The following is a 27627-nucleotide window of genomic DNA, read 5'->3' on the forward strand; positions in this document are numbered from 1 at the left end:
CATGAAATTCAACTGGAAATGAAAATGAAATATTTTATTGGATAGGGGAATGCCTGTTCTTTTTTTTAATTATTATTTTTTTAAGCCAACTTTTTTTGACGGTTGCATATTTTTGGTAAAATTGCTCTCTCAAATACTCTGGATACTCTTCTTCAGGAAGAGAGTATTTTGGATGAAGTTAACACAAAGTATTTTTATTCTGTCACAAAAGTATGCAAAATATCACAAAGTGCTATTAACAGTTACAGCACTTCTTCAATTAAACATGTGATTTGCCTTAATTCAAATTATACACATAATCAAGCCCTGACCTGCAGAAGTCAGGTTCCCCAGAAAAGCTGACCAAAAACAAGCGATGAATTTAAACAAATGAACAAAACCAAAACAAAAAAAAAAAACAAAAAACCCAAACATTTTAGGGTTCTCTTCCATTCCTAAGTGCATGTGTGCAGACACAGTTGCTGTGACCTACTGAACCATGAAACGGGAATTCAGCAGCCAAGGAAAAATTCTTCTGCAAATATTAACAGACTCCCAGTTGACTTCTTACAATATCAATCTCAACTCTGTCCAAGAAATCATTATCTATCCAGCACTGTTGAGGGCATTTTCTGTATAGGAATACATGAATATTTCTGTATAGGAATACATGAATAAGCATACAGTTATCAAAAACAAGTGCAAAAACTTATTTAACTACACAATATCAAAAAAATATACCATGCTTAATACATTCCTTTTTTTCTTTTTAGAAACACATTAAAATCCTTTAACTCACAGCTTCTGCACTATGCTCCATAACTTAACTTCAATTGAGTGATTTTATAAAAGTATTTTTTCAAAACGAAATAGATCTCAAGGGTTAGAAATATTTGCTTGTATTTCTGTTTGAATCTTAAAACTGCATTTTATCTTTTGAATGAAGGAAACATTTTTAAATACCCTAAAGTCTTTTGGCATGACCAAAGAAACAGAATCTCTTGAAAATCCTTCTCAGTTTATACAATAGTCCAGGTCAGATACCAATAATTTAGGCACTTTCGTTCAAATAACCCTTGCAACACAGACTTGATCAGAGATTGGGTTAGACTACCTCACTCAAGCATTCAGTTTGGGCTGGAACCTCAAGTGCTTTGCTGAAGCAAGTCTTAAGCATTCCAGATAGCTTGAGAAATGAAGTTATAGAAGAAAAAAAAGGAGAAAAAGACAGAAAAAAATACAAACTGTAGATAGACTGATGCTCACTGCAAGGACTGCTGGGATTATTCACTCCAACATTTGTCAACTGATTTTATTTATTATTTATGCACAATTATCTTATTTGCATCATAAAAAGTTATACAGCATCCCTATGAACATTACAACTGTTCGTTACTATTTGGTCTAAGAGTTTTCTTTCTAAAGAAATTTAAGGGGCATCACTGGAGCATTACAGTTTCATTTGGCCAGAGAGATATCAACTAGTGAATACAGAAGTGTTGGGTAAAACACTGATTAATTTAGGTGTTAATCACCTCAGATAAATTTGCCTTACAAAAATAAATTATAGTGAAGCAAGCTAAAATAAATCAAATGCTAATAAGCCCAAGTCTATTTTAACAGTATTAATATAAGATGTCTTAACTTCATACACACACAAAAACTGAGTTCATTCCAAATGAAATTGTTAGTTATGCTTCTGTTATGGTTTTATATCTATGGCAACGGTAAATCATCAATTGAACTTCACTACTAAAACATTTAGAGACAAGGGTGGGGAGGGAAGAGAGATTTTTACACTAAAAAGAACTCAAACTGAAATTAGACTGAAAAGTGGACAAAAGTTTATACACCAAAAACACAGTAAAAAGCTGCCTTTGAAGATGGCGCAGTCTTCTCCCCATTTATTTGTTCTGCCAACCAGCAGCATTCCTTTAAGCTCATTTCACAAACCTCTCCCTCTCCACTTATACCTTTTCATGTCTGTTTTCCCCGTTACGTTAATTGACTGTTGTAAAGAATTTGGGGCTGCTTTAATTCTTTGATATCAACTCTGTTTATTGCTACTTCCCATTCTGTCAATTTTTCATATAAAGCATTTCATTACATTCAATATAGTGCAGCTTATACACTAAAATAAAAACAGTGGGGATGGTGAAGGTATTGTAAGAAATTTCAAAGTCATAGACTTCTATACAATACCATCATTAAATCAGACAAGTCTGATGGACAGTTGTAGAATGGCAAGACATTCTCTCTCCATGCAGGAAAACTACAATGCTGCCAAACGGGATGTTGCTGAGGCAGCCTATTAAATGCCCAGAAATATATGCCTCCAGTCAGTCAACAAAGAGCTGTGCAAAGGAGGCCGTTATCTAAGCTCTTCCTGAACGAAAGGGAAGGCTGCAACAGGAACTTGTCAGTGGGAAGCTGTAAAGATTCATCACTTGGACAAGGGCATCACAATAGTGACTAGAGACAAATGTGGAACACGAATCCTATGTTTCAGCAGCAACTTCTAGCGAGTCATCGTTATATTTCACAGGGGGAAAAAACTGAAAAAAAGCAAGGGGCCTCAGCTAATGAATGCTGAAGCAGTCATTTTGTGCAAGTACACTTCTGATACTTAATTCATTTCCCTCGTATAATCTACACAACTGGATACGTACCATACATATGAACAACGGTGAAACATACAAATTCTAATACTTTATTACTTCTATCTAGGCTTTTCAGACTTTTCTTTAATACTAGAATAAGGTTATAGGTTGGCTGTGGGAAAAATCTAATTGAAAGGAGGCAAATGTGGTGGCCAAATCTAATCATACCTCAGAGCAACTCCACAAACATCTCCCTGACAAAGTAGTCTACAAAAGAACCTAATTGTTTGAGGTATTCGGAGGTTTCTTAGGATCTTATATAAACAAATGCATAACCTTATCCCAAGTCTCTAACAAATTAAGTATGTTACATCTTGGTAAAGACTGAGTACTAATATAAACTTGTAAAACTAATGTCGGAAAACCATTATGAAAACCATCAAGAATCATGTAAAAGCAGGGTTGCACTTAAGTATATCTGCAAGTTTTGGATATAAGACCGAATTCAAAGCCTATAACAAACAGCAAGGCGTTTGGGCTTTCTTAAGTTCAAAAGGCACAACCTGAATACCTGTTTATCTGCTGACTGCATTTTTTTTGTGTGTGTGTATAATACAAGGTCCCAGGGCCTGCATTTTCACTGAGGATTGACTTACCTACCATGTTTAGTTTTGCTCTGATGTGCTGCTTAGAAATTGACATTAGGCAGCCTGTCTAACTGCCTAGTGTGGCTACATTTCCTTCACATACTTTAACATCCATAAGGTTTAATCATAAAACATCATAAAATATCAGGATGGTTTAAAAGTAACTTAAAGGCATTAGGAGGTTTATGATGCTGTAAATTATACCTGCCCTTGAGGGCTGCACTGATTTAACTTCTCAACCACTATGATAATCACATTTCTTAAAAAAACCTGCAGGCACATAGCTACCCTCAGCAAACAGCCCAGATCAGTGTTGTTCCAGTGCAGAATAGCAAAAAGTTGTGTTGCACTGATACCTGCCAAAACCTGAAAATGTAATCAAAGATGCATAATTACTGAAGTTGTTAAGTCTAAGTGATCGTATTGAAGTGTCCATTACAAAAGAAATTCTGAGTAGAAAGTAAGGCCTGTGGGCCCCATGACACTACAAGCTTAAAAGTGGATGTTCATGCATATCTGGCAGAGATGTCATGATATTTCAGGCGTGTTTTTAAATGCCCATTAAAATGGCTACAAAATACAATATTATTTCCTCCAACAGGTTGAAAAAACTTCTTGAACAAGAAACAGCATATCAGGCAAAAAAAGAGAAGGAAAGCAACAAGAAAACAGCTAAACTGAGAGAAGAACTGACTAAACTGAAATCCTTTGCTTTAATGGTGGTGGATGAACAGCAAAGACTCACTGAGCAGTTGAATCAACAAAGTAAAAAAATTCAAGAATTAAGCACTTCTGCAGAACAAGCGCATGAGAAGTTGGCTTTTGCTGAAGCAAAAGTTCAAGAAGAGGAACAGAGAGCCAGCAGGCTGGAGGCTGAACTTCAAGCCCAAAGCAGTAAGATTGCCCAGGACCAAGAAGCAATGATGGCCAAACTAACCAATGAAGACAGTCAGAATCGTCAGCTTCGGTTAAAATTAACTGCTCTCAGCCGACAAATTGATGAGCTGGAAGAGACCAATAAATCTTTACGAAAAGCAGAAGAAGAACTGCAAGACCTAAGGGATAAGATAAATAAGGGAGAGTGTGGGAACTCCACGCTTATGACCGAAGTGGAAGAACTACGGAAACGACTGCTGGAGATGGAAGGAAAAGATGAAGAGCTCATAAAAATGGAAGATCAGTGCAGAGAACTTAATAGAAAGTTAGAAAAAGAAGCATCACAGAGCAAGAACCTTAAAGGGGAAGTTGACAAACTCAACAAAAGAATTATGGAGCTAGAGAAATTAGAAGATGCTTTCAACAAGAGCAAACAGGAATGCTACTCCCTGAAATGCAACCTAGAAAGAGAAAAAATGTTAACAAAGCAGTTGTCCCATGAGCTGGATGGCTTAAAAGCTAGAATTGGTGAGCTTGAAGCAATTGAAAGCAAGTTAGAAAAAACTGAGTTTACACTTAAAGAAGATTTAACAAAGCTGAAGAGTCTAACAGTGATGCTTGTGGATGAAAGAAAAACTATGGGTGAAAAAATAAAGCAAACAGAAGAAAAGCTGCAAGCTGCAACTTCTCAGCTTCAGGTAGAACAAAATAAAGTGATGTCCGTTACAGAAAAACTAATTGAAGAAAGTAAAAAGGCACTGAAATCAAAATCTGATGCAGAGGAAAAAGTGTCCAGTGTTACAAAAGAAAGAGATGAACTGAAAAACAAACTCAAAGCAGAAGAGGAGAAAGGAAGTGATCTTGTTTCCAAAGTGAATATTCTAAGAAAAAGACTTCAGTCACTGGAAGCTGTTGAAAAAGAGTTTCTTAAAAATAAACTTAAGGAGAGTACTAAATCCAGCACCTCCTTGCAGCAGGAGAACAACAAAATCAAAGAGCTGTCTCAAGAAGTTGAGCGGCTTAAACAGAAGCTGAGAGAAATGAAGGCTATAGAAGATGATCTTATGAAAACTGAAGATGAATTTGAGTCTCTAGAACGAAGATATGTCAATGAACGGGACAGAGCCAAGCTCCTATCAGAGGAGCTGGAGGCTGTGAAAATGGAAGTGGCTAGGTATAAATTAACAGAAAAGGCAGAGTCCAATCAAGAGCAGCGTCTTTTTAAGAAGCTCAAAGAAGAGGAAGCTAAATCAAGTCATCTTTCCAGAGAAGTAGATGCACTGAAAGAGAAAATTCATGAATACATGGCAACAGAAGACCTAATCTGTCACCTCCGAGGTGATCATACAGTCTTACAGAAGAAACTCCTCCAGCAAGAAAACAAGAACAGGGAGTTAGCAAGAGAAATGGAAAGCCTCACGAAAGAATTGGAGAGGTACAGACGCTTCAGCAAGAACTTCAATGGTTCAGCAAGAACTTCCCCCAGTCTCAATGGAAGGAGAATTTCTGATTTGCAAGTTTTTTCTAAAGAAGTTCAGACAGATCCAGCAGACAATGAACCACCCGATTACAAAACCCTCATGCCTTTAGAGCGAACAGTCATAAATGGGCAGCTGTACGAAGACAGCGATAATGAGGACAAAGACAACAATGAGGGGGAACAAACAGTGTCTTTCAAAAGCAACTCATCCATTGCAAACGCCGTGAACAAAAAATTATGGATCCCTTGGATGAAGTCCAAGGAGAGCCACCCTCAAAACGGAAAGATTCATACAAAGCAAAATGGAAACTGTGCACAGACTGGAGACCTAGTGCTAAGCCACACACCTGGCCAACCTCTTCACATAAAAGTAACTCCAGACCATGGACAGAACACAGCAACACTCGAAATAACTAGTCCTACCACTGAAAGTCCTCACTCCTACACAAGCACAGCAGTTATACCTAACTGTGGCACTCCAAAGCAAAGAATAACGATTATTCAAAATGCCTCCTTAACACCTGTAAAATCAAAAGCAGCAGAAGGTTACATGAGCCCAGAGCAAGTAATTTCTCCTATTACTATGGCTACTTTTGCAAGATCTCAAACTCCTGAATCATGTGGTTCTTTAACTCCTGAAAGAACAATGTCCCCTTTGGCTTTACCAGGCTCAAGTTCTCAGGAACAAATACTCTCCTCAGAGCCTTTGGAAATGGGAGCCAAACATGCCGTTTTTAGAGTATCCCCAGACAGGCAGTCGTCATGGCAGTTTCAGAGATCTAACAGTACGGGATCAAGTGTAATAACTACTGAGGATAACAAAATCCACATCCACTTAGGAAGTCCATACATCCAAGCTGTCACCAATTCCAAGCCCATCAGCCCTTGTAATCCAGTGCAAGACAACAGAACTCCAGCGCTAGCTAATGGCCTACCCAGTAAGCCCACCAGTAAAATCACCAGCAGTATTACTATCACACCAACAGCCACTCCTCTCTCACGGCAATCACAAATTACAGTAAGTAATGTCTATAACTGACCCCCGTCCATGCTGACACCCTTACCAACAACCCATCCTGTTTTTCATCCCAGCAAGAATTATTTGGAACAGCCCCCTTACTTTGGGAGAGATCTGTGCATGAACTATACAGCAGTATATGGAACTAACGTTAAGTTTTGCCTGCTTAGTGTTATCAAGTGTGCACTTACTGTATATCTTCTCATTGAAATACAGTTATGTAAAATATTTAGTCTTGCACTTGTATAAATGCATCTTTATGTATTTCCATTTTCAAAATAACTCACATTACTTTTGACTGCAACTTGCCTTGGTAAAATATTTTAACATTACAAAAACAGTAAATAATTGATTATTTTTATCATTGCTTGCAGAATATTTTTGTTCGTTATGTGTGTTTGTATTTTTTTGCATGTACGGTAGAATTTGAATTAAGCCATAATATTGCCTGCTAACTTCAGATAAGACTGGATTCATCATCTTCCCCACTATTTCCCAACTCCTCCTAGCCCTCTCATTTTAGATACTTATCAGTACATCACACACAAACACTGAAAATATTATGTATTGTATCTCATTACAAATTTATGATGCATACATGATATGTTCCAGAGCACAACCACCACTTTTCCTCACCATCTTTTTATACGCTGTTTGGTTAAAACTCTTTTTAAACCTTCCTGTAAACTTTTCTTGTAAGTGAACTGAGTTCAGAAGTTTATATCACAAAATGATTCTCCCAAAAAAGGCAAGTGTTTTTTTCCAATACAACAGAAAAACTGCTATCGTTTAGGCACACTATAAAACAATAAACAGCAACACTTACATTCCTAAAGGATAATTCAGAAGAATGGATTCACACATAATATTCAAATTTCACCTAAGCTCCTAGCCATCGATTCAGCATACAATATACATCACACAGGTACACTGAATAAGAAACAAGATTAGCAAACTATGGCACACCTTCATGTTTTTCATATAATAGGCAGAGAAAGCTTGACAGAAGCATTAAGAAGTACTATTAGACCAACTCTCCAAATATGTACGCCTCTAGAACTATGGTAAATAGGAGTACCATACAGAATGGACAAAACAGGTTAAGGTATTTCAATGATGGATACAGTATTAGTGCCTAAGAAAAGGACAGAAACATAAGCAGTTCTGCCCTTTAGACGTGTGCCAAGCAGTCAATCCTAACTTCCCAGAAAATATCACTAGTAGTGGACCAACTTCACGCAGAATGTAAATCAGCCCAAAAGACCTGAAATGCACTTCCAAATGTCTCTTTTTCAAAAGCTGTAAACTGCAAATGTAAATTGGAACAGCTGCTTCTTATTCTAAAAAGTTAAATGCCTATCTATCTTATGCTTTTGGCAGGGGGGAGGGGGAGGAATTATTTTTAAAAAAATTCAACCTCCTTATCAAAAAGGAAGTTTGCAAGTAAGCAGAAAGTCCCCATTCACTAAACCCATATCTTTATTCTGTTTACATTATCTAGAGAAAAAAAAACATTTCTGCAGTATCACTTAGCAACTGATTCAGCAAAGGACTTTGGCACATGCTTTCACATAACAAGGAGACTTTAATCATTTTAAGTCCTTTTGATGAACAGGATTCTAAATGATTACAACTGTAGGTAATAACTGATTTTAGAAGGACAGTTTCTATTGAAAAGCAAAGCCCACCACCCATACACACTTTTCTCAGTAAAATTAACATGGGAAGAAAAAATATTAACTTATAAGACATGCTGTAGAAATGGATATAACAAATGTATTACATTTTAAAAAGACAAAATGTGGACCTGCACAAGCCTAGCTTAATGTCATGCTGATACAACATCTCCTGAAGTTACTGGGCTTCGTAAGAGGTCCTTCCCACTTGTTTTGTCTCAGTTTATCTCCACTGACTGCAAAAGTGAGATCTGACTAAGATCTGGATCAGAACAAGTACACAGTCTTATCCTGCAAAGCAAACTTTGGCTCCCACCAACTTCAGCAAAAGTTACTGATCAAGAGAGCAGCCAGCACTCAGGCAAGTCAAGATGATAATAATTTTAGTGTGTGCTAATTATACAAACAAGTTACTTAACTACGTTCAGGTTACACATTCTTAACCGCAGGGATCATTCAAAATTAAAAGCAGTCCATTCAAAACACGTTCTCTGCACTTCTAATGCATGTCCTGCTGATCCATACCCAAAATCTCTGCAGGGACACATTACAAACATGGTACTGAATAACTGTGTCTGAAGTACACACTTGCCAGTATACTAGCCGACACCAGAGTCTCTAAAAATTAAAGGATTAACAGTTGTCCTCCAGAAGCACTAGTATTTTCTTCAGCTGGACTTGAAATGTTTTTTTTCTACAAGATTTTTATTTTACACCTGCACTCCAAAATACACAGAAATGTGTTGATCATTAACCACCTGGCCATCTATTACAACGTCTTGTAAAAGAAAAGCACAAATCAGGACATAGCAATAAGCACACTTAGTCGTTTGGACAATTCCCAAGCTATTATGAATACAAAACCTAGGTGAGAGTTCACACCACTTACAAGTTTAATAATTAAACAGGACAGTATTTCTGTTCCTGTCTTAATCCTTACACTGGTGATGGTTTACCAGTAACTGTTCAATTAACAAAAGACAAACGAAGCAGCCACTCATGACCATTAACTCCTAAATAAGAAGCATCACCATTGCCTGTAAATGAACTTGCTGCATTTCCTAAAAACACACCTTGATTAAGGGATGCTTATATTCACCTGCTGATGAAACAATCTAGATCTTAACTGACTTCACAGTGGAATTTTTGTCATTCATTTAGATGAAAAATCAAATAATTACTTTGACTAAAAATAAGGTTTGCAGAATAAAATCTGTTCATCCTGTTCATCCCAAGATCTATTTCAAAGCACACAGCAGAGAAAACAAACACCTGGATGTATTTGTTGAGAGCTGAAACTTACTTAATTGTTTGAACAGACATAAGTTAGCTGTAATTTTATCATAAAATAACAAATAGGAAGCATAGCTTAATAATAATAAGCAAATTACCTATTTACAAATTAACCTCAAGTTGTTCAGATCACCACTCCCTATTTCAGATTATTTCCATTTTGCTGAGTGGGAATATTCACCTACTTCCTTAGCAGATAAAGAGAAAACAGCAGAGCAAGGAGAAAATTAAATTGATTTAAACACTCTGAACAAAAACATCAACCATAATCATATTAAAATTCAACCAAGTAAGGCAGTTTTTCTGGGGATTTCAAGCATTCCATAAATGGTAAGTATTTGGAAGCTGAGACACACTTGTTTTCAGCATTTGCCCAAAAGCCTGAAATCTGACAGGTATGTAATGATTCAACTGAATGTTAAAGGTCACAAAGTAAGTAGCATATATCAGAGGGATTAAATTGTGAAAGAGAACATAAAAGCGGTTTTCAGCAGATCATAATATCAACCCTTCTCTTTTCCAAAACTCTTAGCAAGCATCTCATCTGAAGTCTAAAAATCTACCCTTTCCCCTGGATGTTAAGTCAAGTCCCCAGAAAAGAAAGGGAGAATTAACTGATAAAAAATGGCAGAAATTATCAGCCCACTTTCCTTCATCTTTTCACTTTTATTTCAGTGAGTGAGAAAAGGAACACAAGCAAGGGCAGCATAAACAGTTCGGTGCTCAGCATTTTTAAGTCATTCTTTTTATGTGATTAAATATTTCAAAAGAAATATTTGTAAATTTTGTCCTTACAGGGAGGATGGATGAGGGGAGGGAGGGAAGGAAAAAGGAGGAAAAGAAAAAAGAAGAGAATAAGAAGCAATAAAGAAATTCTGAGAGCAAAGTGCCCATCCATCAACTGAGAGGTAGTATTTCAAGTTATACAAAAACCTCCCTCAAGTAACTAATTAAGAAATAAAATTGACAAAAAATAGAGGAGCAGGCAGCTAATCTTCCTGATCCAAAGCACAGTAGATAATACGGTGTCTGGGGACAGAATGTAAGGCTGTAATAAGAAACAAGATCTGTATGTAAACACCTCATGCAAGACTTAAGAAGGCATGCTCCCCATACTAGGGAAAAAATAATCAGAAACAGAGTAGTACAGCACTACTTTCTGATTAAGATTGAATGGATGCTGCAGGGTTAGGTGATGGAAATGGAGTAACCATCTGCAGGATGACTTTGTCCCTAGGAAACAGATATTGAGACAGGCAAAACAAAAACTGACAACTGCCTAATCTCCAGGCTTAAGCAAAGACTACCAAAACATTATGTTACCAAGAAACAGAACAAAAAAGATCTTATGGTTCAAGTACAGCACGAGTGGGTGTATAAAGACATTTTAAAATTAACACCAAGTACTGTAAGTGGGAAATCGCTCAAAAAAAAGACCAACCTTAAAAATTTAAGCAGCATGAAGTGTTTTCACAAACCTGCAGTCAGTGGTCCCAAGATGTAGCTGATTTCTCTCCACTAGCACATCACCCAATGACTCACCATACTGTGGGCACTCAGAAAGTCTCAAGTATCAGAGCTGCCAACTGAACATGATTCTTCTTTGACCACTAAGCAAAGTACTCTTGGGAAACAGATCTTGAGTACAAGAGGAAAGATCTGTTTTAATCAATGACTCTTAACTTGCCAAGCAGTGGCCTGACATCACAGGGTCTTCATATAGGGTTGAGCAAAAGAAGCTCCCTCCCCTCTCTTACCCCTACCACATCCCATATCACAAAATACTGCCTTTTCAGTTATGCTGTCATCACTGTTCAGGAAGGCAGCACTGTAAACCAGGTCAAGAAACTAATCTGGATTTAAAAAACAACAACAAAACAATCAAACAACAAAAAACCACACTCCACAGATCTTTATTAAAAAAAACAGGATCCATTTCACAGCTCTACAAAAGAGCTACATCAGCATAATTGAAGAGGTAAGCAAAAAGGATGAGCACTTCATGCTGGAATCACTGCCAAAGCCCTGGTCCCATCACCTTAGATGCTACCACTATTGTCTGAAGAGAGACAATCTAGCATGCAAATACATCACAAAGCACTCCAAATGTACAACAAACATTCATCGGTCCCATTAACATTCTGGGGTAGTAAGAAGAAATTACTCCTCTTTTAGGGGAGAAGTTAATTGACTTGTGCAAAATCACAGCAAGGCAGCTTCAATCATGGTTAGAATCTAGAATTTCTTATTCTTCATTGTCTCAAACTCAAGCCATTATAAGTCATGTTTTATCCCACAGAAACACCAATCTTGGCTGGACATAAGGTAGAGGTTTTTTTAAAATATAATTTTTCTACATATAAAAACCATTTTTATATATATGTATATACATATATTTAAAATAGGACTCTGGTTAACACATCTTTAAATGTGGCCTTCACAGTGGAAAACAGCCTGCTCCCAGGCAGAAAAAAAGCCATGATGGTAAAAGCAGAGGGTTCTTTTTCCTTCTCCATGCACAACACGTTTGGCCCAACCTGGTTACCCCTGTATACTTCTTCAACATATATATTAACTAATATGGGAAAAATATATTCAAAGCTTTTGAACAGACAATATTAATACTGAAGACATTTTCATGTTAAAAGGTGCGTGTAGGTATAAGCGCAGTTCCACACATTTTTAAAAACTTCATACTTGGAAATACGCAAACACATATATCCCTACCTGCCCACAGTCTGTACTGCCAAGAATCTTACTCAACAAATGGCAGCACAGCTTTAAACCAAGTGAACTGATGATCTCACAGATTTGTAAAATAATGTATTATATAAAAACACTAACAGTTAAGCACCAGCAGAAACATTTAAGTGCCAGTACTAACCTCTCCTGGACAGAATTAATATTGCAGTGTGTTTAGTATTCTTTAAAAAGGCCATACTACCCTAGGTGCCCGAGATCCCTCCTTGTTTCAAGGTGCAAAGGGAAGAGAACTAACAACAAGCAACTGTTCATTTCAGAGAACAGCCAGCTGCATGGCAATGTTGATCAACCAGTCTCAGGTAAACGCTTGATCTAGGGGAGTTGACCCACAAAACGTTACCTTTCCCTGCATCTTGTCAATTAAAATGAGTCTTCAAACTGTCTTATGTTTAAGAGATGATCACATTTCCCAGTGAAGACATGTCCCAAGAAAAGCAAGACATATAACAGAATTTCAGTAATTAGGAATACAACTTCTGCCTCCAATCCTGTCCAACCATGCTTCTTTTCCCCACCACCAGAAAGTACATTTAAACTTGCTGTTCAGGAAATAAGACCACAGTGACACATTTGGGTACGTGAGTGCAAATCGTGTCACATATATGGAAATTATTTCTAATATAGATTTTTCTGTCAAATAGGTCATATTATTTAAATCATGAGTGCTATAATAGGCCAAATATCAGCAGAAGAGTAGAAATCGCAGAAAACAGAGCTTAGAAGGGACCTCAGGACATTTTCCAGCCTATTCCCTTACTATAACTTAACTTAAACCCTTCCAAACAAATGCCTGGTTCAGTTCATCCTGTTCTAAAAAACTTCTGCAATGACAATTTCACAGTTATCCTAGGAATCTATAACAGGGCTGAAACATCCTTGCCGTTAAGAATCTTGCTAATTTCTAAACTAAATTTCCTTTGCTAAAATTGTAATCCAGTGTTCACTTTCCTATCCCTCCACTGGACTTTGAAAACTATTTTCTCTGCAACAGACTTTCACATATTAGAAGACAATTATCATGTCTTTCCTCAGGTATGTTTTTTCCAGATGAAACAAACCCAATTCCTTTCCCACTTAATAGCTGTCCAGATAAATCTGTACAGATTACTAATCATTTTCCCTCTGCAGAGCTGTTTATAATGGCGTGACAATGCAGTGCCCCAAGCCAAACAATACTCTGGCTAAGGTCTTACCAACGTTAGTAAGTATAAGGATTATTTATACTGCTTCTGCTTACACATCTCAATATAGTCATGCACACAAGTGGGTTGCATAAAAGGAAGCGCAGAGCAACTGAGAATTTTCCCTCTGGATTCCTAGAAGATAGATGCCAGGACCTAGTGAAAGAAAATGAAATATCCGAATGCTCTGTGCAGTTGAGGAAGCCCAACTGGAAATTGCAGCCAAAGCTGTCTTGTTTGGAGACCAAAGGGAATATTCAGTTTTATCGCTTCATCTTAACTCATTCTCACTTGCAGACCTGGCTTACATTCTGACTGCATTCAATCATCCAGGAACAAACTTAAGTCTGGCAAGAGGCACACTTGTGCACATACAGATATGTGGACTTCTGTGCAAAGGATCTTCAGCACCATCCCCTGGCCACTTTCACTAAAGTTGAAAATTATACCCTCTGTTACTCAAATTTCTTAAACTAAAAATTTAAGCAGTGAGAAAGAACCTTATCTAAAGTTCTCTCTCATAGATCAAGTTCTACAATGACTGTAGAAAGGTAAATACGAAAACTTACTGCAGAAGTACTACATGCTCCCCCCCTATTTAAATGAATACAGTTCAAACAGGAAGCAAAGCATACATCATACTTCCACAGAAAAATAAAAACATTAGGATCAAAGGCAGGAGAACTACTTGAACAACACAGAAACAGATGTATTTTCTCTCCTAGACCCCCCCCCCACACACACACACACTTGACTTAGCCCACTCCCCAGAAAGCAAGCATTGTATTGTGGTAAAATACCTGATGGCCCATATAAAGAACAGATAAGCCACCTGTGCCTGTGGGGAAAAAAACCAAGTTTGTATGGAATAAATTTCCTGATATTTCAGAGCATGCTTTCACAGTTGACTTCCTGAAATTATGAAGGGCCTTTTTCACAGTCACATGTGAAAATTCCACAGTTGTCACCCGTGGAGCATTTGTCCCTGTCCCTGAAGTACCTGCTGTCATTCACTATGATATAACAAACACAGCCGCTGCATACAAGTTCTCACACTAACACCCTTTCTCCTGCCAATTCCTATTACAGGTGATTGACATCTACTTCAGAAGTTAATTTAAAACTGAGGAAGTTAAAAGATCCTTATGAAACTGCAGTTTTTTTGATTCTAAGGTCATTGCGTGCCTTGAAAATGAGCTTTAACTACTTATTTCTATGACCATAAGCACTACTGACAAAAACTTTGGTATTTTCTGAGCCCAACACTAAAACTAATTAATTAGTTAAACTAATATGATGCTATTATATTTACAGAAAAACATACCACAATGTTCTCATTTCAAAAATGTGGCTAGTTTAATGTCTTTGGGCTTGGTTGTCTTTATTGTTGCAGTAATTATTTGCCAATATTTACTTAATTGTATTTAGACACATTAAGTAAAGCAAAACCACACAACTACTCAGACAGGTAGCCCCTGGGTAACATTTCGTTTCTAGGGGTGTTTTGAGAACACTGTAAAAATCTGAGCCTAAAAATACCTCCCTGAAGTAGTAACACTGCTATTCAATCAACTACAGACAGAATCCTCCAACTACTTTGTACCCTATGGAATCTCTGAACTGGAACACTTCTCAAAAAATAAAAAAAACACAAACAAAAAAACCCAACCAAACAAAACAAAACAAAAAACAACCCCACAACTCTCTTCGAGATACAATCGCACTTTAGCACGCAAGACTTTACATAAATATTTTTATCTATTAATCTCAATATGCTTAGCAAATGATGGCTAATCTAATTCTTTTTATAGTTAGGAAACTGAGGCACGTTTTATATCATCTCTAAATTTACATCAGACAGTAGCACTGCTAGGACAGTAGCACGTTTTATTCTCAATACTGTGTCTCATCTACCAGGCAATACCACATAGTCAGAAGGTAAATTCTTTCAACTCAGTACTCAAGGAAAGCCATATAACAGTAACACAATTATCCCCTCCAACATCAACCCCTTCTTTCTTAACACAGTGCCTTTGGTAATTGAAGCAAAATGCTTTTTGGTTTGTTTTTTTTTTTTTCTTTTCTTTTTTCCCCTTGCATTCTAACAATATGAGTGCTAAAATTCAAAACTACCCTGAAAATGCATATTAATTTTTTCTACTCAGCATTTAACGACAAGTTTCAGTCCAGTTTTAGTGAAATACTGGGATGCAGTACAAAAGAAAAACTTTGCTGCCACCTAGAGGTAAAATCTTCAAGGAACACAGAGCAAAGAAAAACGCATCTCCTTTTTCCTCACTTTCAAAGCCAAACTCTTTCCTTTCTCAATGTATTTAAAAAAAAAAGCTACAAATTGCAACTTCCTGATTTTGAAAATAACAACATGAAACGAGTTACATACTTTCAGACCCAGGATCTATGTATCTCATCTTTGGCAGTGACCAGTGGTAAATGCTTATGAAAAAACTGTTAAGTACCAGGCAAACGGAGTAATAAACCCAGCCTCTAGCAGTCCTGGATGGATGCCATGAATCAGTCTAAACCCTCTCCAAACCAATTTATACCATCATCTCAAAACCTGCCTGTCCCAATGAGTTTCGTAGCTTATTGACAAGGGAAAATACTCTTTACTTATCTTTAACCCACCTTCAATGGATGCCCCTCAAGCATGTTATTAGAAAGAATTCCCCTGTTCACCATAATGCTAGATTTCTTCTGTTGTTTTTTTTCTCTCCACAATCTATCTTCCAAACTTGAAAAGATTTAGTGTATGTTGTTAATCTTCATGCAGAAGCCATTCCATAAGTGATTGTCTTTGCCACCTTTTTCTGCATTTTGCCATACCCTTTTCTGAGCTGTTTGGACAAAATTCTGCAAAACATTCACAATGTAGGCATGGTTTGGATTTACACACTAAAAAATGATGGGGTTTGTTTTCTTCTATTCTTTTCCTAGTAATTCCTAACCTGCCTGTTACCTGTTTGACAATTGCCAGTTGCTGAGCAATGAGGACCATATATAGTGACTCCAGGATCTGTGTTCTGAGTGATAACAGATGTCATATTTACTACTGTATGCAAACTGGTTTTCCCTACATATATTATTTTTCATTTGTTAACACTGAACTGACACACACTTTTATCACCTTGTTACTCAATACCATGAATCACTGTCAGCTCTTGCTTCTAATACTCTCCCTTTTATACCATATGCAAATGTCATCATTTCAGTACTAACTCTCTTCCCATGCAGTTTATGAAGATGTTGAATATCACACGGTATTTCCACTATACTATGAAAACTGGCTATGTGCTCTGCTTCCTATCCACTCGCCACTTTTTAACCATGAGAATTTTCCTTCTTTTTCCATAGAAACTTTGCTCTCCCAAGATTCTTTTGTTAGAGACCACTATCACGTTGTTTTGAAAAAACATAATATAGCATGGTCAGATCTATAATAGTAAGTTAAAGGGCACCTACGTCCGTCCCTCAGACACTAAGACACGGGTCAACCCAAACCACAAGAAACTTCTGAGCCTCCAAAACAGCCTAGCCAGATACAAACTACCTACTCAAAATGAACCCTCCTCTGGGCTAACTCCCAAGCTGTGCCTCAGAATTGTTCCAGAGTTAGATCCAGGTTGCAGACCATTCAAACAATTCAACACTACTGACAATTTAACAGTTCCAATGCCTGGGAACATTCACAGACATTGCCTAGTTCATTATTAGACAATCTGATACCATATACCTATATAACAGTATCTGACTGATGCATACTTGAATACTATCCTTGACAAGAAGTGTGGATGTTTTCCCATTGCAAAATTAGTAATCATAACATTAGGAGAAATTTCTTTACTGAAAGAGTGGTCAGGCCTTGGAAGAGGCTGCCCAGGGAAGTGGTTGAGTCACCATCCCTGGAAGTATTTAAAAGACGTGTAGATGAGGCGCTTAGGGACATGGTTCAGTGGGCATGGTGGTGTTGGGTTGACGGTTGGACTCGATGATGTTAGAGGTCTTTTCCAACCTTAATGATTCTATGATTCTATGATTCTATGTGGGTGAACATGCTATTTCTTATTGTCATTCCTACAGTTGGATCAGTTCAGCAGTTATACTTACGAATCTTCTGTGAAGCTTTACTCTAAAAGTGGCATCGTATCTCTCTAGCATCACCAGCATTTTCAGTGGCAGATTGCACATCACTAATACGGATTCAGTAATTTTAAAAATCACCTCTTTCAGAACTCTTAGAAAAATACCACATTGTTCTGGGAGATCGTTACTCTTCTTTCTATCTCTTTGTTCTCAAACTTCAATTATCCCCGGCTGATTTTTTTTTCCCCTTACTCATGATGCATTAAGCATGTCTGTGATGTCCAAACTTTCCCCAAATTCCTCCACGCTGAGCACATGCAATGATCTGATGTTGGCTCAGCTTTATCCTTTTGAGAACTCCTGTCATATACAATTATCTACAGCCAAATGGCAGGCTTTTGAATTCTGATACTTTTTTTTTTTTTAAATAAATACTTATTTCAGGTAGGCTTTTATGGCCACTAGGAAGTTGTTTCTCAAACCTTGTTTTGATCTAGCTCATTCTTATTCATATTTAATTCACCAGAGTTTCTATGCTGTTTTCTATTGTCTTCATCTGAACACCATTTGCATTTTATGTTTTTTTAAAAAAACTCAGTAACTTCTTTTACTCTGTTGCTCAACTATAAAAGGTATATAAAAAGGCTTGCGATTTAAAAAGCCTTTCTGATGGGTAGTGCATGTTTAACCCTAGTTTCAGATACGGTACCTTTCAAACAATCTCCTTGCCTTTACAGCTCTTCACCCCTTTTCAGTGCTCATTTTAAATTTTATTTTTGTCTAGTTACTTCTTTGCAATTCAATATGACTGTGATGGGCTCTGGAAGGAGAGTTCTCTCTTACAAACACATTCATTTTGTGTACACTGTGGTCACTTTCAAAGAACGATTTCTCACAGTAAAGTATGAGCTAGGTACTGCCTGCTACTCAGGACTGAATCAAGACTTGCTTCTGCATGTGGAAGTTCTCTGATTATTCACCCAGAGAAATCACACAGTTCACAGCCTTTGCACTGCATGACTCACTCAGCCCCAGTCAGAGGGCTGACAGAAAACTCTTCTTATTTATACTCTGGATTTCAATCCATTCAGTTTCTTTGATATTGAATCAAAGTAGGTAAGTTAAATAAAAAGCTACATTCTCATTACCAAGGAGAGAAAGGAAGTTCAGACAAACAGTTCTAAGAGCAATGCATTTAGTTTTACAAAGTGGAAAAGACACTGACGAGCTAAGTATACAATCTGTCTGTCCTCCCTAATGCATGACTTATTTTCTCGGTTTATTTCAAGATTACTGATGCTTTCCATCGTTCAATTCCAACTCGGATCCCCAAACCAAAGTCTACGAGCACAACCAAAGTACCTGTCAAAATTCCTGCCGGACATCTCAACAAACCACTCCAAGACAGCAATTCTGGAAAGCTACACATTATAAGGACTGTGTCTAAAACCTGCCTTCAAAGCGGAGGGAGAAGGTAAATAATTTTCTGTGATCTATGACATTAATATGGATTTAAGAAATCTGAATCTCAACGGTAGTTGTTTCCATTGGGGAAAAGTCTGAAACCATCCACATGGTCAGCATGCCAATGGTCACCAATCACAGGATATCAAGAGACAGCCAAATTCTTAGGAGCCAAAGGTAACTGCATGTCTGCAGGGACCAAGTTCTGCTCCCATTTTTCTGGTGTAGTTCCAGAATTTGGCCCTCACAGCAGAGAAGCACATGCAATGCAAATACATTTCTACTAGACAAGTTCCACAAATAACAATACTAATGTTGTCTCAGCGGATTTATAAAAACATGGTCAATCAAATGAAGAGGGGTTGAAGGAGGTGCCGTTTTGTTTTCAAAGTTGGTCTAGTCAAGAAGTGTTTCAGTATGGATATCTTATGTTCAGTAGTAAAGACAGAATGAAGAGAGGTATGGAGAAATCTGCTCTTTTAGCAGAAAGAAATGCTGAGCTCCTTGTTGTGCCTAGCATCACTTTAAAAGCATGGTTTGAAGATGAACAATTCTCTCCTCAATGAGTTAACTAGTGTGATCATCTGCACTGGCATTCGTGCGGATGTTATCTTAGGAAAATAGATGCGCGAATTGAGATGGATATTGTTTGTATTAGCTGTATAAACTTTCACCATTTTATTTGGACTTTTGGTATTTGGATTTCAGTTCACTTGAACAGTATTTTGGAACTGATCAAAATTTGTGTCAAGCTTAACAGTAAGTTGTGGCTTACAGAGAAGTGCAATTTTGTTCTTGCATTCCTTCACAATTTTGACCTTCCTTCCAACAGCTCACATTCAAGTAAAATAGGTAACTGCATTCATAACTCTTAGTGAAGTTTTTTTTAACCAAACTAACTCTTTGTACAAGTAGTTCTAGTTCATTCATGAGAGAATTTGCCTTTTTACCTTTCTTAAAGCATAACTTCTTTAAAAGACCCAAAATTCAGCCAAAGTTTCCTTTCAGCTGACGCACCAAAAAAAATCAAAACATTGTAAGAGACTCCAGGTTTGCCGTTTTCAATTTTCTGAAAAATAGCAATTGTTGCTCTGACAAGAAAATTTCTCACTGTTCCACTTTAGAAAGTTAAAACTAACAAGATACTATTACTGCAACGAACCCCCCACAGGAATCCTGTAATACCAACTAACATGAGTTACTGTCTTAGAATACAAAAGTTAATTTATTTCCCTGGTATTAATGTCTCCCTCATTCTTCTTCCCCTAACAGACTGCATTCCAACAGTGTAAATGGCTCAACTGATAATTTGTGGGAAAACTCCTTTCACATAGGTCTTTCTTTAAGAACTGCCAAATCCTAATTCCTAAATAAAGCAAAAGCTGGTGATCACAGTGCCATAGCCAGAATCACGATCCTTTTGCTGAAGCAAGGAGAGATTTTGATGCATTCAGTTACCCCATTTTTTCCCTTTTATTTCACAGCTAAAAGTTTAACTTAACCACTGAGACATATTAGCACTGCTGCGTGACTATTTTTGCAAATCCACAACAGAAACCTATGCCTCCCTCATCAGCTCCACAAGAAATTCTCTGGGAGTACCTAAAAAAAAGGGAAAAGTTTAAAAAGATCAGTCTACTGAAAAATTATTTCAGCTTGTATCCTACAAGACACACTTGTGTCAAAATGCAAAAATTATAGACTGACTCTTCCATATTAAAAAGAAAAGGTTTCAAATTTTATTCACTAAATCTGCAGGTAACTATAAAGTTCCAAGGCTCCATGTCATGTATGCTCAGATCCAAATAAAGTTCACAGAAGCACACCATTGTATATCCTGCAACTTGCAGAATGAGTGTATGTAAACACAAAGAAACACAAATTTGAAAAAGCAGCTGTCAACTCGGCGTGCTTATCAGAGAGATCTTCAGTACAAGAACAAGTTTCATCAGAAGGGACAGCAACTCATGGAGGAGCCAAAAAAAAAGATACAAACCTCTCCATACACAGGTCCGCCAACAGATCTCAGCTCCGATCAAGCAACAAAACTCCCACAGAATGTGCTACAACGAACAGTCCGCCTCTCGGTAGTTGCAAATCACATATTACAAATTGATGCTATTTGGCACCCTTTATTGCCAGTCTACAGAAAGAAAAGAAAACCTCTGGCAAAAGAAATTAATTCCCGCAATAGCATCCTTTGCTTTAGAACCCACAAAGGACCCCACAAGTAATGTCAAATCATCTTCCATGGTACTATATTATACTTCTCACCTATTTGTACTGCTGACAAAGAGTTTCCCTGTCTTTTGCTCCTATCTTGGGATGACACAATTCATTTCTACCTATGAGGGACATGGCCCACATAGGCTTTTACTTAAGGATCTAAACAAACTGACAAACAGGGATACTACACTCTTACGGGATTAAGGGAGACAAAGAAAGCATGGAGAATGAAAGACAAGGAGTGGTAACGTAAAAGGAGGAAACTGGAAGAATTTCTGAAAAATCCAAGTCCATCCCTCTCCCTCAAACTGCTCGGGAGATGTGGTATGCTGGCTACAGGCAAGATACAGACATTTACAGTGCTGTGAAAAGTGCTCTTTCTGTTCATGGAGAGAAGAAAAAGTTGGTGTCTTTCACCAGTACTAAACAAACTCCTCAGTATTCCTTATCCTCACCCTTATAGTTCTGAATGCAATATAAAAATCATATCCAAGACTGGACATAGTTGTGACATGAACTGGAAGAAGGGAGAGAAGGAAGCCCTGCAGTTAAATGACTTGGGACATGTGTAACACTAAACAACACTGATACGTAGACAATAATCCCTAACCACTCTCTCCACAAATCTCTCAAAGTTAAAGGTTTGCTGAAGAAGTTATTGGGCAAGATTCTTTAGTTTGTGTCATGTGACAAGGTAAACAGATGGCTAATCCCTTCAGGGTTTTTTTTTGTTGGTTTGTTTTTTTGTTTTGTTTGGTTTGTTGGGTTTTTTTACATCTGCAGCAGGGTAAACATTCATGTCTCAAAGTGAGAGTAACTACCTTTAATCTTTAATATGGATTCAAAAATAATGATTGCCAATGATGTGGCCAAAAGCAAATTAAGAACTACTAATATATCTGTATACTAGGACATATATTTTGTGTTTTCATACCCTTTAAGTGACTCTGAACATCTTTTATACACTTCATCTTAAAAGTAGCCTCTTCTAACTACGAGTTGCTAAAATCTAAGACACTTTTGAGGGCTGAGTTATTACGAAGAATATTCCATTGGTCAGGACTTATTCTAGGGCAAGTCTTAAAGGACTTGGCAGAAGATCAGTATTTAAATAGTACATTTCGAATTCTTCTGCTGTGCACCTACACTTGTGGCAGAGATACTTTTTTAAAATAGGTCAGCAAATTAAGTTGGATAGTAAACATTTTTTTTAATGGAACTTGATGTTTCACAGAAAAAAAAAATTATCAAGTCTATCAAAAGTGCTCGCTAATGGGCAATTATTTTCTTCTATTGCAGCTTACATTGTACATTGTAAACCCTGATTTCTTATTTCATGCCAACTGATTTTAAAGCATTTTACAGTATCCATAAGATGCGGTACGAATTAACCTTTGATTTTACATCTGTTGTACGTGAAAAATAGCTACAGAAAATAAAAGTAACAGATCCTCTTCTTACTTTACTGATGGTTTGTGTCAACTTAATACAACAACAGGCTCCACATAAAGAACCTGCCAACAAGTTTACAAAGGTGGGATATGGACAGCAGAGTGCATGGTTTGCACAACACTCACCTGTAATCATTACCCATAACACATTCAAAGAATGTTCTTGGAGTAAGGTGCATATAGTGCTTCTAGCACAGGGCTGGATTAGACACCTCCAGAGATTCCTTCCCACCTGAATTATTTTAGTAGCCCAACAATGCAATTGCAAAAATCCCAAGGAGTTACATGTAACTGGAAGAGTTGTGATTCACAGTCTCATCTCAAAGTCAGATGGTTTATCCATAATGTCAAAAGTTTATCATCCCAGTCCTCCTTTGTATCCAGTTTCTAAAGGGAAGCTGCCAAAATTATAAAAATCAGCTTACCACCCACCCCAAATGAAACCTGTGTTTGGCCAAATGTGCAGGTAGGCTCTTAAGATATTTAGGACTCCTGAATGAAAAATTCCTAATGAAGAGCATTTACCATGAGAACTGGAACTGCTTAAGGAACCTACAGAGACTAAAAATAAAAATGGAATCCTCAGGAGCCCTAAATAGGGCTTGTGACCCCTCTTTATTACATACATAAGATTTTTATATTGCTCCCTCTCAAACTATTCTCCAAGTATGTTTTCACAGGAAATAAGCAACTGTTGTCAGAAACTGGAAGATCTAGGGTCTTCTCAGAGGTGCAGATAACTCCCAATAACTCCCAACTCTTACCAATATTATCTTAAAAAAATCAATTTAAAAAAAAATCAATAAAATAGGGTACTAGAAAGTCTTGAAGTCATTTTAGTTGCCTAAATCTACCTAAATTTCCACATTAGATCTCAACATTACAGATGCAACCACAGGCTGTAAAGTGCTTTAAGACACATTGAAAAAAGCCAAGTCCAGGAGTCAGATATTATAATCATCAGGAAAAGAGACAAATCAGCCATAGTACCATACTCCAAAGAGCAATGGCTAGAGAAAACCTGTTTAACTCCTGTCCTTTTACAATAACACATGGCAAGGGTGATGTGAGACACCTCAGTGAGCACATGAGCGATGCTCTTCCAAGTACCGCAGGTATTATTCCCTCCAAAGGCTCTACTATGGATTTACTGTTTCCAAGGCCTTTTAGAACTCTAAGTAACTTCACATCGGTAACGGCAATCAACACACATTATGCAACATCCTTTCATCAAAGAAACTCAGTTTGGAAGAAAACACAGTTTAAAAGCTAAATGAATGCAGGGGACAGCTGAGCTCTGAACTCAAAGCAAGTGGTTTTCTTCCTTTTCCCCACTCCCCTCCCCCTCCCGCTTTTTAAAATTCGCTTAAATGTATTTTTGTTGAGTGGGTTCCTGTTGTTACTTAAGTACCGATATTTTTGTTTGTCCCTTCATCCTCTAACTATCCCTGGTCTGAAGGGTCAGAGATTTGACCTCACCTGGCTGCGGAGATTTTGTTTACAAGCAAAACCACCATCGGTAGCAAGCAGGGAAAAGCAGGCACAGGAAGTAACAAGGAGTGAGAGGAAAATCAGAAGTCAATTAAAAGCGGAGAAGGGAAAGGCGGGGGGCTGGAGGGAGGGGGGAAGTGAAAAAAAAACGAAAAGGAAGAAGGAGGACCGGGGAGGAGAGGGCTGGCCCTCAGGAAGACTGTTTCAAGCCCAGCGTGAGGAGCGAGCTCCAGAAGACGAGTACCTGGACTGCTGCCTGCCCCGGTCGGAGTCTCCCACCAGGGCTCCTCCAGCGTGTCCCCCATGCTGCCGCTGCTGCCGCCACGCGGGGAGGGCGGGCCGGCGCGCGCGGCCCGCGCCTGGCACCGCCCCCGGGGCCGCGCCTGCGCACTGGCACCGCCCGCCCAGCGGTGAGGAGGGACCGCGGGGAGTGCCAGTGGGGTCCGTCCGTGCCCCCCCCGTTACTACTTCCAGGCGGCCAGAAGGAAAATGATACCTCATGAACATTTTACAAAATTTTTTCCTAAGTAATAAAAGTAGGTGTTTACAATGCATGGGGGCTTTTTTGTTGGCTTTTTTTTGTTGGCTTTATTTTAGTGAAAAATAAGATGAAGCGGGAAAAAGAGAAAAGGAATTAAAAATATTACCCTCTCCTTCATAATACTCATTTTTTTTAATTGCCTGAATCTGGTTTGATGCTGTAAAATACCTACTTTCTTGATTAAGATTATTAATATAAACTTTTCAGAGAAACAAATATGTAGGGGAAAACATTGTGCGTTACCTTTGAATGAACGTTCTTCACTCTCTGGGCACTGGACCCCGCACACAGTTAAGCAAGCCTGTATCTTTTTTCACAGGAGCAGTCCCGCTTAAAGTCTGAGCGTTTACATACCGGAGCACATCCCGAGGCAAGCTGTGGAAGTAAAACAGACAAGTGTAAGGACATAAATTTATCATAAGGTGGCAATGTTATTCCATGTATAAAATAATTGAATCCTTTTTCTTAACTTTCATAGAAGTATACTTTTTTTTTTTCCCTTTGAGGTTGTAGATGGGTAAGGAATGTGCATGATCGAGAGCTTTAGTGCTGTTCTGCCCAGGGTTGCTAATGAACATTGCCAGGTGATTTTTAGCCCTTGGAAATAGGGTTCTGTGTAAAACGTGTGAATTTTATCTCCGACTTGTGGAGTATAGGCTGGCAAAATACTGATCGTATTTTATGAAAACCGAAAATACTCAAATTTTTCCCTGCCGGGGACACCCATTCCTAAGTCTTCTAGAGGACAGCATCTGCAGCTGCGGTAGGGCCTTCCCCCTCGCCCCCCAACCTGCAACAGCGCAGGAGAGGACGGGGAGCTGAACGCAGTCCGCAGCAGCAGCGGGTCTCCCGCCAGAGCACCGCCCTGCCTCGCAAGGCTGCTCCGCACCTACCACCGCCTCCCCGGGCGCGCTGAGGGCCGGCTCCCGCTCAGGGCGGGGAAACGCGGGCGCCAACCGCCGGCTGCTTGAGAGGGGGGCTCTGTCAGCCCGGCCCGGCCCGCGGCGGGGCAGCTCCAGCTCCCTGGGGGAGAGCCCCGTAACTGCAGCCTCTCTACAGCCACTGCTGAGGACCCACTCGCCCCCCTCACGCAGCGAGCCCGGCGCTGGCTCAAATGAACGCCGTAAGGGCGCGGCTACAGCAGCGACAAACCCCGCCCGGCTGGGCCAGCCCGCCTCGCCCCGGCTCCCGCCTCTTCCCCTCATGCAGGCACCACCCTTCTCCCTTGCCAGGCTTCCGCGCTTTGCGGCGGGTGCCCTCACTTCACGACAACACGGGGGAGGCGGGGACGGGAGCCGGCGCGTGGTGAGAAGGGATGTCGGGAAAAAAAAAACACCACCCGACCGCGCTTTACGGCCGAGCGAGGAGGCACGTCAACAGCTATGGCGGAAGGGGAAGAGGCGCCGCCGCCGTCGTCGAGCAGCTGGTGAGTTACGGGGGTGTCGGTGCCCTTCCTCCCGCTCCCTTCCCTCCCCTCCGCAGCGGGGAAGAGGTCGGTGGGCGAGAGGGGCCGAACTCCCCCCCCCCCCCCCCCCCCCCCGCACGTCGCCACCTCTCCCTCTCCGGGGACCCGCCGCACTTGGGGTGTGGGCGCGGGGCTGAGGCTGCCCCTCGCGTGGCGAGAGGGGCGGGGGCGTCCGTGGCCCTGCCGCCGCCGAGCGCTCGGCGGGGGCAAAGTGGCTGGGGAGCTCCCCGGGGCGGGGGCGGCCCCCCACCCGCCCGCCGGGCCCGGTAAGGCCCCAGCGCGGTGGGAGCCTGGGGTGAGCCCCGGCGCGAACGCCACCGGTCGCTCGGCAGCTGCCGGGTCCCGAAAGAGGAAGCGCCGCCGGCAAAGCAAGGGCGAAACGGGGCGGCCTCTGGCCGTGCCCAATCTGGAGCGAGGCTGTTGCTCCATTTTAAAATGACAGCTTTGATATGCGGTAGGAGCTGCTCGATGTGTTCGCCTGTCTGCCTGGAGTGGAGTTGCTTTGTTCAGTTCAGCTTCCCCTTTCTCTGCGTACCTACTCAAGCACAGGTGACAGCAATAGGTCCTGGCTTGTTTTCCGAATGATTTTGCTCGCCACCCTCCTCTGGTGCCGCTATTACTTATAATGGATTTTACATTGAACCTGTAGGACAAGAATAGAGACTATTTTTGGAGTGTGTGTAGGATCATTTTGATGGTAACAATGTTGTGATTTTAGTATTTGTTGCATGCGTGTTCACTTAAGGTTGCTGAGCCTTAAATAAACGTTGTGTTTAAACACTGAAGCTATTCTTACTGCATCCCACATTTCCATTCGTGTGCATCTTTACTTTGTTTTTCTCTTTGTGCTTCTGCATTGCATGTGATTTCTTTTCTTTCTGTGGCTCTGTGCCAGAGCATTGCTCTTTGTCCTTTCCACGTACACGCTTTTCAAACAATTATCTTACAGACCTGCTTTTTGTGATCATTTGCAATCTGATGTTTTTGCTTCTAGGCTTTATTTTATGTGGCGGAATCAAAGTTTCTTGCTAACTATGCTCAGCCTTCTTTGCGCTTAGTTACCTCGCTGTAAAGAAGCTGGAACTGACACACATGCAGGTGTAGCTGGTATCTGTTCTTTGTCTAGCTTGGTTCTACAAATACAGCTCTTGGATAAAACAACTAAGTATTATTTACTAGCAAGTGAAAATGAATTGGTGTAGTTTTTTAGCCTTTTTTTGCTTTTAGTTACAGCTTCAAAATTTATGAAGCACTTTCTATAGGTACTGTGTTGTATAAGCATTATTTCTAAATGCAGACCTGGCTGTTGGGACGTATAATTACAAAGTTAAGGACAGACTCATTGACTGTGCGGTCTTGACACTTTAAAATATAA

General features: G+C 39.4%; 3 protein-coding genes across 14 annotated transcripts in view; 2 read left to right on the forward strand and 1 right to left on the reverse strand.

Moving 5' to 3' along the window:
- The window catches only part of FILIP1L (filamin A interacting protein 1 like), a 214444-nt gene extending 190541 nt beyond the window's left edge, over positions 1-23903 (forward strand). For both annotated transcript variants that reach the window (XM_075167835.1, XM_075167843.1), the window contains 3 exons: positions 3828-6600; positions 18904-19088; positions 20351-23903. In XM_075167835.1, coding sequence (XP_075023936.1) covers positions 3828-6600; positions 18904-19088; positions 20351-20441 — 3049 coding nt within the window. In that variant the 3' untranslated portion in view covers positions 20442-23903. The remainder of the gene's footprint in view (positions 1-3827; positions 6601-18903; positions 19089-20350) is intronic.
- CMSS1 (cms1 ribosomal small subunit homolog) overlaps positions 1-25941 on the reverse strand; it is a 247938-nt gene extending 221997 nt beyond the window's left edge. Inside the window, exons 1-2 of one of the 4 annotated variants that reach the window (XM_075167964.1) lie at positions 25677-25941; positions 25031-25162 (exon numbers count right to left, since the gene is read on the reverse strand). Coding sequence is in view for 1 of the 4 variants with exons in the window: in XM_075167940.1 (XP_075024041.1) it covers positions 24491-24551 (61 nt within the window). In the remaining 3 variants the exon portion in view is untranslated. Of the gene's footprint in view, positions 1-24490; positions 24685-25030; positions 25163-25676 lie in introns of those variants that run through there. The other 3 variants (XM_075167940.1, XM_075167949.1, XM_075167979.1) reach the window with 3 other exon arrangements.
- Positions 25942-26034: 93 nt separating this feature from the next.
- The window catches only part of TBC1D23 (TBC1 domain family member 23), a 33671-nt gene continuing 32078 nt past the window's right edge, over positions 26035-27627 (forward strand). For 3 of the 8 annotated variants that reach the window (XR_012676482.1, XR_012676483.1, XM_075167851.1), the window contains exon 1: positions 26087-26213. Coding sequence is in view for 6 of the 8 variants with exons in the window: in XM_075167851.1 (XP_075023952.1) it covers positions 26170-26213 (44 nt within the window). In the remaining 2 variants the exon portion in view is untranslated. Of the gene's footprint in view, positions 26214-27627 lie in introns of all 8 variants that reach the window. The other 5 variants (XM_075167867.1, XM_075167895.1, XM_075167876.1 and 2 more) reach the window with 3 other exon arrangements.

The sequence above is a fragment of the Calonectris borealis genome, chromosome 1 (genome assembly GCF_964195595.1).
Source record: "Calonectris borealis chromosome 1, bCalBor7.hap1.2, whole genome shotgun sequence".
NCBI classification, from domain to species: Eukaryota; Metazoa; Chordata; class Aves; order Procellariiformes; family Procellariidae; genus Calonectris; species Calonectris borealis.